At 32.9% G+C, this 13994-nt stretch overlaps 1 protein-coding gene across 2 annotated transcripts; it reads right to left on the reverse strand.

The window, feature by feature from the left end:
• Positions 1-2370: 2370 nt before the first annotated feature.
• Positions 2371-8525, reverse strand: ccl20b (chemokine (C-C motif) ligand 20b). 2 transcript variants are annotated; one of them, XR_013820136.1, is made up of 5 exons: positions 8297-8525; positions 7725-7827; positions 7224-7301; positions 4699-4751; positions 2371-3528 (listed from the first exon to the last, which is right to left on the reverse strand). XR_013820136.1 is itself a non-coding variant. In XM_079862691.1 (4 exons), exons 1-4 carry the CDS (start codon positions 8358-8360, stop codon positions 7073-7075), a joined length of 294 nt encoding a protein of 97 aa, XP_079718817.1. In that variant the 5' UTR covers positions 8361-8513; the 3' UTR covers positions 6970-7072. The 2 variants fall into 2 exon arrangements, 1 of the variants encoding a protein (XP_079718817.1); XM_079862691.1 differs by lacking the exons at positions 2371-3528; positions 4699-4751 and adding an exon at positions 6970-7121 and having other exon boundaries at positions 8297-8513.
• Positions 8526-13994: the final 5469 nt, after the last annotated feature.

Below are 13994 nucleotides of genomic sequence, written 5' to 3' on the forward strand. Positions count from 1 at the left end.
GTAATAAATATTTAAGTCAATTTAACCGAAATGTTACATCTACATACATCCCTAATCCTCTTTTTGCCAAGAGGAGGAACATTCTCTTTCAGTCCTGTAGTAGTTTATTTATTTATTTATTTTATTTATGCCAAATAATGTAAATAATATTGTAAATAATGTAAATATGTAAATGATATTCTAATTATTCCAAATAAAACAACGGTTAGGTGAAAAATTATGTTTGTAAACCAGTAACCATGATAATAAAACCTGTTGGTGAATTTTTGCTAATTTAATGGGTAGTTTACCAAGTGCAGGGGCACTATAACAAAAATTCAATACCTCCAATTTTCTTAAAAACAAAATTAGGAAATATATTCCATATAGAATCTTTTTAACCAATTTACTTTTAACACATGGTTAAATAGGGTAAAATCAACAACTCCCAAGACCTCCATCACTAATCCTATTTCTTAGAACCACCTTTTTAATTTTGTGTGATTTATTTTTCCATATGAAATTATATAATAATTTATCTAATAAGGAACATAATGACTTGGGACAATCCATTACAGAAAAGAGATAAGAAACTCTTGATAGACCCTCTGCCTTTAATAATAAAACTCGACCAGTAGGAGACAAATCTCTTGCCAACCAAGAATTGAATTTCTTTTTAATTACATCTTTAATAGGGTTTAAATTAATTTCTGTTATAACCATATTTGAATTCAAGGATACTTTTACTCCCAAATAATTAACTAGGCCCTACATCTTTAATTTGAATTCCACAGATCGCTGTTTTATCAATATTTTTTAAAGACAATATTTCACATTTTGAAATCTGAGAAAATTCTTGAATGGTCTCCAATGCTTTAGGAACTTCCGATTGATCTTTTAGGAAAACCGTGGTGTCGTCTGCGAATTGGGAAATTTTTATTTCTTTATCATGAATTATAATACCTTTAATCATATTATTCTGGTTGACCATTACATTTAAAACCTGAGTAACTATCAAAAAAAAAAAAAAAAAAAAAAGAAAGTGTGAGATAGGGCAACCTCTTATTCCTCTGTGAAATTTAGGTGTTGTTCCAGAAAAAAGTTTAACACAACTACTTCCTCTTACATAGCCTATAATGTTCTCACTGCATTGATAAAATAATTATTAAAGTCAAAGAAATGTAATAAACTAAAAATGAAATTATGGCTAACTGTATCGAAGGCTTTTAAAAACATAATTAGAGCAGGATCCAAAACCAAATCACGATAATTAATCCGATCAAGAACTAGCCTTACATTGTTTGATATGTGTCGTCCCTTCATAAATCCTGACTGGCACTCATCAATCAAATCATCCAGGCCATATTTTAGTCGTTTTGCCAAAATTTTATAGTCGTTATTTAATAATGTGATTGGGCGCCAGTTATCAATCAAAAGAGTGTCTTTATGGGATTTTGGTACTAGAGTAATAACACCCTCTCTCATTGTATGGCATCCATTGACAAATGATTCTTCATACACTGCCAATAAAAATGTAGATATACAAAAATGTAGACACAATAAGTTTTATATAGCTCTAAAGTCAACCCATCACTCCCTGGAGATTTGTTATTTTTCAAGTTATTAATCCCTTCTTTAACTTCTTCCAATGATATATTATTTGAACATCTAGAATTATTAACAATTTTTTTTTTTTTTTTTTTTTTGAAGTAATAGAATTTAGATTAGGAAAAGGGTCAATAGCATTAGAATCCTTTTCATACAACTTACCAAAAAAAATGTGTTATATGCATAAGAGTAGTATCCTCACAGACAGCACCAGCAATTTTCATTTTCCTAATCGCATTTACCTCCACCCTTCTTTTTCAAGACTAAAGAAATATTTACTATTTTTTTCTCCCATCTCTAACCACTTCTTTCTTGATCTAATAAAGGCCCCCTTGGCTTTTTCTTCATATATTTTGTTATAGTTTATTTTGGAGTTTATTCAAAGTGGCCTGATCCTCAACAGTTAAAGTGGCTCTCTCCATTAAATTATTAATTTCAGCTGAAATTTCAATTAAGTCTGCCCTTCTTAGCTTTTTATTTTTTATTTTTTTTACCATAGGTCCTAACAGCACACCCTATTTCAAATTTCAAATGTTCCCATTGTTTACCAAATTCACCATAATTAATTGCAGAGTTCCAGTGATTTTGGATAAGTCTTTCTATAATGGATTTCAAGTCTTCAAATTTAGCAATGAATTATTGAGCTTCCAGTATCCTCCACTAATTCTATGATCCTTACGCCCAGACAATGCAACTTTAAGGCTAATAATTGTATGGTCAGTTAAAGCAATATAGATGTTTCTAAAATAAAAGGCTCTAAGTCTGAGGAAACCAACCAAAGGTCAATACGCGACTGTAATGAGACATTTTTGTTGCTCCAAGTAAACTGTTTAGTTGAGGGTTTTTTTACCCTCCAGATATCAATCAAGTCAAGGCTGTAACTTAAAAGATCACTGGATTCACTGTTTGGAGGAAATCTATCCATTGAACCATTCATGACCAAATAAAAATCACCACATCATTAGGGTTATTATTCATGGCAGAAAAGCAGTCTTCAATTTCACCTAATAACAAAGTGTTTGCATCTTTTGAACAGTACCCCTAAACATTAACAATAATGAATTTACAATCATTTATATCAAGCAGTAGCATTATCCAATGTCATTTAGGGTCACCCTTGCTCCATACACATTTTCCATGGAAAGTATGTGACAAAATTGCAACTCCACCGGAGTGACTTGACCCATGAGCTAACCACATCTCACCTCCCCAAAATTTCAAATCCTCAGGGCACGAATGAGACTCTTGAATGAAAATTAAGTCGCTTTTGCATTCTTTGCTAAAAAGAAAAAAAGCTTTTCTTTTGACCAAGTTCCTCAAACCTCTAATGGAACATAATTTCAAAACCATCAAACGGCAAAACAAAAACAAATAAAAAGAGTCCAAAAAGAAAGAAAAAGAAAGCTTAGCTTTTCTCCTTCTAAATTTATACTAGCAGGAATCAGGAAGTATCCTATGTATTTTTTCTGGAACGATTTCTTTGCAACGTATGCTTATAGAGCCGATGAAGTAAGCATTTTTACCTTCGTTGCGTGCTTTTTGTACATAAGGCCAGAGTAGTGCACGGGATCCTTTTTCTTCTTTTGTCAGGTCTTCTCCGAAGCGTATTTTGCGTTCTTTCAGGTACTCTTCCAGAATGATGAAGTCAGCGCGGCAGCGAGGATGATAATGGCCCTCGCGCGACCCGACACCGTCATGCCCAATCTATGAGCAACGTCCACCGCCTCGCTCATTTTTTCCCGCAAGCTCAGGTAGGCTACCACTCCTTTGCAGATCTCTGTCACTTTGATCTTGACATTTTCATTTTCCATTTCTGGAGGCACCACCGGCGTTTTTATCGCTCTGCTTCCACTATTCTGTTTTCCAACTGAGATATCGTTGTTGCTTGTTCGGAAACTTTAGCTGTTAGTTCGCCTTTACACTTCTGCAGGTCCACAATTTCTGCGTTGACAAAAAGTAGTGACATTTCAGCTCTTCAATGGTGTTTGAATGTCCTGTAGTAGTACTTCCACTAAATGTGTTCACCTTCACTTCTTGTGTTACACCAGCTGTGTAGCCTAATATTTTTGTCAGCAATTTCTTTTTCACTCTAATGTTTCTGACAATAAGGAGCTAGATCGACATCTTAAGCTTTATTTGTATGATGGGTAAATATTCACAATGCAAAATACCTTAAATTCAAACCTAACTGCAAAGTATTTGCTTGTGATTTACATTTACTATTGTCATTACAGTCATTATAAATCTCCTCCAATAAAAAAGCATGGAAAACATCTTGTATTATAGAACAATTTTTATGTACATTGTAATATATATTTTTCCACTGTATCTCCCACATGTTCTTGTTCTTTGTTCTGTATTATCTGTTTTTTTTTTTTTTTTGGACTGAATTATGCAATACATTTTTTTTTTACACAAATTACACTTCACAAAATGTTCCCATGGAAAGTAACTCTCAAAGGTAATGGACAATGGATTATGATGGAGTATGTTGTAGACTTCTGTTTTGCATGGCATCATGCAGACAAAAATGTGCAATATGTATACCAAAATGTAATTTATTTGTATTCGAAATCACTAAAAAGCCCTTAATGGTTATTATTATATAAAACAAACTGTTACATTTTGTGGAAAAAGTACTTTACAGTTGTCACGTTTGGTTGGGAGTTTTGTATTCATGTCCATGTTTTTTGAAGTTTTCCCATTGTCATGTTCCTGGTTTTTAATTTTTATTTTTGTATTCACATTTTTGTAAATAAACTGCCCATGGGTTCTCACACACTCGCCTTCAGTGGACTTCTGTGACAACAGTGTAATGCCCTGAGGCTATCCCCAAATTTTGGATTTTGGATTTGCATTTGTGAAAACAAAAGAGAATACTTTTCCTCTTTTTTGTCTTTTTCTTTTCTTCTGGTTTTATTTTTCAGACTGTGTTGTTTATTGTGTTAAATGTATTTTATGATACATAATACATGTATAAATCATTCTGAATAATAATAAATCAATAATTTAAATAATACTAATAATAATAACCTTTTTGTGCCCTTGTAATTAGTGTGTAAGTTACACACATCATGATCTACTTCAAACAAATATGTGTGATAAGCTTACCTTTTTGCCTGTGTTAAAGGTGCAATCTGAACTGGAAAAAAACTGGAACCAAACTGGCGGTGTAGAAGAAGGAAGTGGTGAATAAAAAATTCCTTGTTTTATTTTTCTTTTACTGTATGGGCATGTTTGTGTATTATCAAAATATATTCATTGTGCAGTAAGAATTATCTTACAAACTGTTAAAAACTCTTGAATCACTTTGTTGAGAACTGATGATTTCACCGTTACATTAGATGCACTTGTGTTATATCCTAAATAAAGAGCACAGATTTTATAAAGCGATAGTTGACCCTAAAATCTAAAATGTCATTTACTCACCCTCATGTTCCAGACCTGTATGAGTTTATTTCTTCTGTTGAACACACACACACACACACACACACACACACACACACACATATATATATATATATATATATATTGAAGAATGTTTGTAACCAGACAGTTGATGGACCCCATTGACTTCCATAGTATTAGTTTACCCTACTATGGAAGTCAATGGCTACCGTCAACTGTCTGGTTACAAACATTCTTTAAAATATCTTCTTTTGCGTTCAACAGAAGAAAGAAACTTTGGAACAACATTGACGAGTAGTTCATTTTTGGGTGAACTTTCCCTTTAAGGAAAATATCAGTTGAGTGAAAAAAAAACCACCTTTAGGTTGAAACCTAAAACTGGTGGAGGAGAAGGAAGTGGTAAATAAAATCCCCCTATTCTTTACTTGTGCTGTGCAAATCAGAGCATATTAGATGCGCTTTTAGATCCTTAAGTGCACAATAAAGAGCACATTTGTGTCTTAATGAAAACAGCAGATCAGAAATGTTGGCGTGCAACATACTGTAACAACAACTCAACAAGGATGTGCTTTTACTAAACTACATTGAGCAACTGATCATTGTGAGAGAAGTGACTAACAGGAACTTTTAGTGTAAAGCTGCATGTAACTGAAATAAGAGAAGATCTGCAGAATTCCAGCAATCCAACACCGTCTGTAGTAAACTGGCTCGAAAAGGTTAGCATTCTGGTTGGGCCGGTCTTGATTCTTGATCCAAACGTACATGAACAAGGCTCTTTTAAACAACCATTCGTAACTTTTGCTAAATGTGCAGGTAATATTAGACAAAATCCTATTTTTTATGCTCCAAAATCCTTTCAGTTATAGATTGTCCAGTCTTTTACAGGACTGCATACGCTCATTTTAACTTGATGACATGCTTGGCTGTTTGTATTTGGTGTGTTATTTTACGGAAAGCCATATTATATAACCAGTCGAAGATTTTTAGGTATTTCAGTGTTTTCACTCCATTGACATCTAAACCTTTTCAAAGACTGTTTGATTGATTCCTTGATATTAATCATGCTTGTCAAAATAATCGTGATTATCAGTTTAACCATTATCGTGCAGTCCTACAAAAATGTAATTGAATAGTTAGTAACCATTCTCAATAAAAAGAGCTCTAAAATGTTTTGATTTGTAAAACAAAAAAACAAACAAAAAAAACTTTTTTTAAACTAAAATCCATTGTACAGGGTGGGCCATTTATATGGATACACCGTAATAACATGGGAATGGTTGGTGATATTAAAGTCCTGTTTGTGGCACATTAGTATATGTGAGGGGGCAAACTCCTCAAGATGGGTGGTGACCATATACTAATGTGCCACAAACAGGACTTTAATATCACCAACCATTCCCATGTTATTACGGTGTATCCATATAAATGGCCCACCCTGTATAATAATTTTCATTGTAGTGCTAGTGTATTGTTGTAGTTCATCACAGAAATTGAGTGAAATAAAGGACCTTTATTTAAAAATACAGTAAATACAGAAAATATAAGTGAAATGTAATAGAAAACAAACAATTTATATATAAAATTGCATAAAATGTTTATTTAATTTTATATTAAGAGGAAAACTACATTTCCTACTTTGTCAAGGGCAAGACTTGAACAGAAGAGGGCAGCAATGAGTAACCAAAGGCAACATTCCAAAATAAAGGTTCAAGAGAACATTTGTGAATGGTAGAATCATTCTTATCAAATATATAATTCCTTTAAATATATTATTTCTTTATAAGAAACATTTAAATAGTATTTGAATTAGCAAAAAAAATTAGTGTGATAGTTATCAATACAAAAAGCTCTAAATTATTTTGCTTCGTAAAAAAGTAAAATAAAAAACACACAAAAAAACACAAAAAGGTCTAAAATACATAGCAAACTAGCTATATAGTAGCTTGTATTCCGCCCTCTATAAATACTCTGTTTATATACAGAAATACAGAAAGTGCACATAAGTAATGCCAATAAAGAATATATATATATATATATATATATATATAGTACTGTAACTTTAAAAGTAACAAGTTATCTAATATGGATGTCTAATGCCCGTGTCCTTCACTCTTGCTGCTTTCATCCTATAGGGGACAGAACATTTTTTCCATCAATTTATTTTTTTAAGCACAAAATATAAGACTGCATTCTTTCATGTTAGTGATTTATAAGTCACTTTCTCTTACTTTAGGCACTTGACTCTGTTTTGCGTCCAATTTTGTACTGGGTCAGCGCAGATTTCTTTTCCTTTTTCGGTGTGGAAACTGCAATGACATAACATGCCATGACCTCAAGCACCAGAGACATTATTATCCTTATTATGTCCATAAAATAAAGGACTACACAGTTCATTCATGGCATTGCAAATTCAACCCGCAAAATATACAAAGAAAGAATTTTTGCTAAATCAGAAAAAAAAATCTGTTATAAATGCAAATGATAATGCTTTATCTTTAAACTCAATATAACAAAGCTTAGAAATGCACATTCAATTTTTCCATATATTCACGCATAACAATACACAGGCTTATTCTGTATTATTACTATTTGTCACAATTGGTGAAATAATCTAAACACATTTTGCCTTTGTGCACTTTTTTTGTACAATTATATATACTCATTTATTATACAATTTCAAACTTACATAGAGTGCATCAAACATGTATGCAAAATAAAAAAATACTTACATAATAGCTGCAAGATCACAGCCGCCAGTTATAGGTTGGATATCATAGCCTTTCAGAACTGCACAGCGTCTGGGTCTTTTAGTGTAACTGAGGCAGCAACTACCTGTGATACAGAGGGGAAAGAGTTATTCACGTCTTTACACATCTACAGGCTGTGTCAAACTTTCCACTAATGTCCAAAATGCCAAAACAATAGTAAACGGTATTGTAGTGTTAGTGTAGCATTAAGGACTTAACATGCATTAAGACAGCTACTTCAAGGGTTTCTAATTTAAATTCAGCTATAGGATAGGCCCATAACTGAACAAGTAATGAGGTCCATCTTGTTTTTGTACTACAATTGTACCCTTGATCATGAAACATAATCTTAATTTTTAAAGTGATACTAGTCCATGCAATCAATGGGTTATGTAATTAAAAAATATATATATTTTAAAGCAGTTGCTCAACATTTCATCAGCACATTTTTACAGAGTCAAATAACAACATGCTGGCGGATCATTAACGCATTCAATAGAGCGCATTCAATTTAAAAGATCTATTGCAAATTCCTTGAAAGCACTATCACTCACCTGCCTCTGTCTCCACGTGAAAAATGAGGAGTGTAACGAAAGCGAAAATACATATTTTGATCATTTTTGAACTTTGGAAGTAGTCCAGTATCTCATAAAGTATTAAAGTGTTGTTAAGAGAGTGTTAATCCACACAGAGAAAAGATCTGAAGAGCTTGAGTTAGATCACTCTTTTAAGCCCTTGATTTGGGTTTCCCCCACCCTTGGAATTTATGTTTACTCCCCTTTGAAATTCCTCAGTCGATATGTATACGCCACTGAATGAGCAGGTGTGAGAGAGTTGAATAGTAATCTACTTCCTGCTTACAAAAAACACATTCCTCTGTATGATGGATAGCCTATTGTTTATGAAATACATGTATAACATTATGCTTGAAAATACACATTTGACTAATTTAAAGGCTAATTTACAAATAAATGAATTCCTTTAAAATCGGACTTTTTCCTGGAAAAGCGTTCAGATGAAAAAAAAACAAACAAAAAACTATTAACATTTTGTTCAAATTCTGTTTGTCCTCCAAACCCTTTTTAAACAGGCCAATGAGGAATATTTTGTACCTGATCATAAATACATGGAATGAACCAAACAATAGATAAAGATTCACAAACATTTTTATGCCTTTAAAGTTTGTGTATGATTTACATTTTAGATGCTGTCTATTCAAATGTGGTATGTATGTGTGATAGAACCACATTTGACGTTACGTATCAGATTATCATGTTGCAACCTTGCAATCAGACAAAATTATTAAACAGATTCAGTATTGCTCAAAATGAATAAAAATAGCTAACTGCAAACTCAGAATATTATGCAAACCTGCAATAATTAAATATATTTAAAAAATAAAACAAATATAGGCTACTTTAAGTATTTAATCTCACTTTATTAAACAATGTCTTTGCTGCTGACATTACCAAACTTACTTTAGATAAGCATTACATGTGCTAAATTTTGTTTCGTTTTTATTGCTGAAGTATTATGGCTGCGTTTAACTTTTAACACGACACACTCGTGTGAACTTCCCACTTCCCCTCGAGGAATATTCGCCGCCATTTTGAAGTGCATTCAACTTCGTTAAGTCGACGAGAAGTTTATTTGAATAGACCATCGACCCTTCGATTTTGACCAAGGGAGCAATTCTCAACATGTACACTTCAGGTAGATCCATAGAATTTTCGGGCCAATTAGGGCCGGATTCGGGATTCGGGACAAGGACAACAGCTTAAATTTCGGGACTGTCCCGAATTTTTCACCCTAGTTGGGAAGGATGCTGTAAAACAGGATAAAAGACTTACCCTTTGGAAGAGCCATTGATAAAGCTACAAGAAGAAACGCGAAGGTGCACGTCTGCGGCGATGGTATCAGTTTGTTTCTTTCTGTTTCTATTTTTGTCATTCTCATTCACACTGCGCAGTTTTTAAAAAAACTGATAAAGTGTGTAAATTCAAGAGCCGAAGCAAAAACCGTCCGGAATTTGGCCTATAGATGAGAAAAAGTAACGTAGCCTAACACATTACTTTCCATAAAAAGTACGTTAGGCTAACTAACGCAATATTGTAATGCATTACTTTTAAAAGTATCTCTCCCTAACACTGCATAAATGTGTGAAGAGCAGTCTTTTTTGCAACTATGTATTATGAATGCAGCTGATGTTAAATTAATTTTGGATGATTTCTATTAGACACATTTTTATATCAAAGATATAAAAAGTAAGAGCTGTTATGACTCATCTTAAAGGCCTAAATCCAGTTACTCGACCCTTTGGACTTATCAACTAAAATAACGTAAGCATTTACAGTTGGTCACACCTTATTTCACTTACGAACTTATGGTTCATATTTTATCTTGACACCTACAGTACAAACAAACTTCCGTCAACAGTGTCAGCACTGACGTGCAGCAGATATGATGAAATATGCCGACTCAAATCAAAGATTAATGGATAACAAAGTGAGTAAATAATGACAGAAATTTCACTTTTGGCTGAACTGTCTCTTTAAGGAACAGACCTATTATTAATTTGTAGTTTAACCTGGATTAACAAAACTTATACAATAAGGCTCCGATTTCAACGGTTGCATGTGGTTTTAGTCCTTTTCACTCTTTTTGATCGACTCGCATTATGCTGATTTTAAAGAGCTCCTAGTCTTACACTGAGACATTTCCATTGATTTATGTGGATCATTTTCTTTAATGCAGTTCCTGCTGATTTGTGCAAGAAATCTCTAGTTATGTTAATTTCTTTAATTACTGAATTCTAGAAACTAAAATCAGAAAGCAGAGGACAGAGGTGGTGATGCTGATGAAGCAGACATGATAGCTTTGACGATAAGGCTATATTTTACTCCACAGCGTCACCAATTCCAATTACAGTTGAGGTAAAATCTGCAGAAATGAATGAATAACTTATGAAGAAAATAGCACTGGCTAATTTTAGATGTAACCTTTTACTATTTTGAAATTATGGAAAATAATCAAATCAAAATGTGTACAGTTTTGGATCTGGGCTTAAGATAGATTTCACTTGGGTTGTTTTCTCTCTTTATCTGTAGGATATTTTGTACTTTGTTTATGCAGAAGTCTAAAAATAGCAAGGTGCTAAATTTAGATGTCCTTCAGAACTATAAATAGCACCCAGGAAATAATTTGAATACTGTTCTGCATATGAGAACAGCCATATGGTGAGAAGAGCAGGTTTTAAATGGAAGGAACATGTAAAAAAAGGTGATGTAAGAATACATTTTATATATATATATATATAGTGAGGCTTATGCTTAAAACATGCAAATATAGAACAAGGCAAAATACACTAGAAAAGATGCCTTGAAACAAGCACTTAGATCTAAACATTTTAAAATAACATTAAAAAATTAGCTTGAAATCTTTTTATATTATATACAGAGATGGGCATAAATGCATGGAAATGTATTTAAATACAAATACAAAATACTGTGTGGAAAAAAAATGTATTTAAATACAAATACAGTATTTTATATTTTGAAAATACACAAAATACATGTGAAATTGGCCATCCAATAGAATAGTATTTTGTATTTCAAATACGTATTTTAAATACATGTAGGCCTATCTGAAATACTGCCCACCCTAATTATATATTTATGGTAAAATGTATTATGTATTATGGTAAATATATAATACACATTTAGTGCCATTAAATTAATTTTAGCCATTTAAAAAAAGTATAAACTGCTAGATTCATGCAGATCACAAAAAAACAAAAAAAAAGATATGTATATATATATATATATATATATATATATATATATATATATATATATATATATATATATATGTGTGTATATACGTATATGTATATATACATATATACATATATATATTATATATGTATATATACATATATATACACATACATATACATGTACTGTATATATATATATATATATATATATATATATATATATATATATATATGATTATTCATCTTGATGTTCACCATTGAGTGCTTGCAAATCCTTTGAAAATATCCTAAAATGCCTGCATGGTCAGCTAAATATTAACTTAATGACGTAATCATTTACCACCTGAATTACCATTTGAAATTTTCTACCATGAGATCATGGCTGTACAAAGTCTAGAGACTTCTGAGGCTGGCCGGGCATGTCGTTAAACATTTCTTAAAGGCAAACGCTCTTACAACATAGGTTCTTTATTGGTATCTACGTTTCCATGAAGAACCTTTAACATCCATGGAACATTTCTTATTGCACAAAAGGTTCTTTAGAAAATTAAAATGTTCTTCACACCAAGAAAAAACATCTCCTTTAAGAACTGTTCACTGAAATGTTCTTTGGCAAACCTAGAATGGTTCTTCTATGGAATCGCTGCATGTGAAACCCCCCTAGCTTTATCATGCAGACAAGAAGCCAGCAACACTATGAAGAAGGCACTTTGCAGGTCACTTCTTGGACATTGTTGGAGTTTGTGATGATATCTTTACACGTTTATCTTTGGTGAAAATAGCTTGCATTCCAAGTTTATTTCCATGACCGTTGTTTAAATACCAGACATTTTTGTATCTTGGCTAACCTTTAAACTGATTTCATAAAATGGGCTGCATGCGTCACAAACAGATCACCTGCTCAGGTTTCTTTGCAACCTTCCTTCCCTTCCCTCTAACTGGAACTTTATAAATTACATTTCTTACAGTTTTGGTAAGAGTCTGAGCAATATTTTTCTTTGTGTTGCCTTCAAGATGCTGGAGGCCAACACAATGCATTCAGTACTGCGTTCATATTTTGTCATCAAACACAAAAAACAGAAAGACTTCCAGTTATAGGCCAAGTCCTTCTGAATGCACTAGCCCATATAACTGGATGTTTGTGTATAGCACTTGTTTGATAAACATTGTGATGTTTTACATAGATATATCACATTTTTCAGTGCATGAATACTGGCACTATCTGTGCATACGTGTTACATCCTTTGTTGCTGTGTCTCTCTCCCTTTCTCTCTCTCACTTTCTTAGTGAAATTAGTTAAATGAATAAATCTCTCTCTCCTTACTTTTTACTTTTCACTTTCTTAAATTATACATGCATTATTCTCCGATATATGGATTTTATGCTACACTTATTCACCTTATTTATAACATGAGAGCGGGCGCAACCATTTGTAACCAGAATGTGTCAAGCTTGCAGTTTCATCCTCTTTTATTTTACCAGTACAAAAACAGTCCATTATACTGCTTTATATTGCAAACTGGTACATGTTATCACATTATTCAATGCATTATAATAATCATAAACACACTGGTTTGTAATGCAAATAGTTTTACTGTTTAATGCACTTTGTTATTCTTCTGGAAGCCTATCAGGGAAATGAATCGAAATTCTCAGACATTTAGATAAAATAGTTTAATTCCGTGTTGCAATATGAGCAGCTACTGTATAAGAGCGATTAGTATGGCTGTCAATTATAATGAAAACCTCTGTTTTAATAGTGAGCAAAAGTTCCTCCTACAGTAGTTCCCTAAAAACTATCCACACTAACCACCTCATTTGGATAGCTGAGGATCACATATGAGGTCATACACAAAAACAAGATGATTTCATTTCCAAATTTGATTCACTGAAAAGAACGTTCACATTGGTCACTCATTTACAAGTGTTCCCTGCAGACTCAGGACATCAGTGTAACGTCATGAAGACGTTGGACTCCAACTTTGTGCAGACGTCAAATTTTGGTTGAATATGAAAATTGGGTTGACGTCTAAATCCAACGTTTGTTTGACATCAAGCTCCACCGTTGTGTAGACGTCAAATTTTGGTTGAAAATGAAAATCGGACTGATGTCCAAATCCAACGTTTGTTTGACGTCAAGCTCCAACGTTGGACAGACGTCAAATTTTGGTTGAAAATTAAGATTGGGTTGACACCTAAATCCAATAGTTGTTTGACCTCAAGCTCCAACGTTGTGCAGACGTCAAATTTTGGTCGAAAATGAAAATCGGGTTGACGTCTAAATCCAATGTTTGTTTGACGTCAAGATCCAGTGTTGGACAGACATCAAATTTTGGTTGAATTTGAAAATGAAAACAAAGTGGACATCTAAATCCAAAGTTTGTTTGATGGCAAGCTCTAACATTGTGCAGACATCAAATTTTTGCTGAAAATGAAAATTGGGTTGACGCCTAAACCCAGCATTTGTTTGACGTCAT

This window comes from Squalius cephalus (assembly GCF_949319135.1).
Source record: "Squalius cephalus genome assembly, chromosome: 25".
Lineage (NCBI taxonomy): Eukaryota > Metazoa > Chordata > Actinopteri > Cypriniformes > Leuciscidae > Squalius > Squalius cephalus.

Excerpts from the sequence above, each read along its gene's own strand:
- ccl20b (XM_079862691.1), bottom strand. The coding sequence starts at position 8,360 with ATGATCAAAATATGTATTTTCGCTTTCGTTACACTCCTCATTTTTCAC. Across the intron at positions 7,302-7,724 it reads TGTGATCTTGCAGCTATTAT|TTTCCACACCGAAAAAGGAA; the intron begins GTAAGTATTTTT and ends ATGTCATTGCAG. Across the intron at positions 7,122-7,223 it reads AACAGAGTCAAGTGCCTAAA|GATGAAAGCAGCAAGAGTGA; the intron begins GTAAGAGAAAGT and ends TGTCCCCTATAG.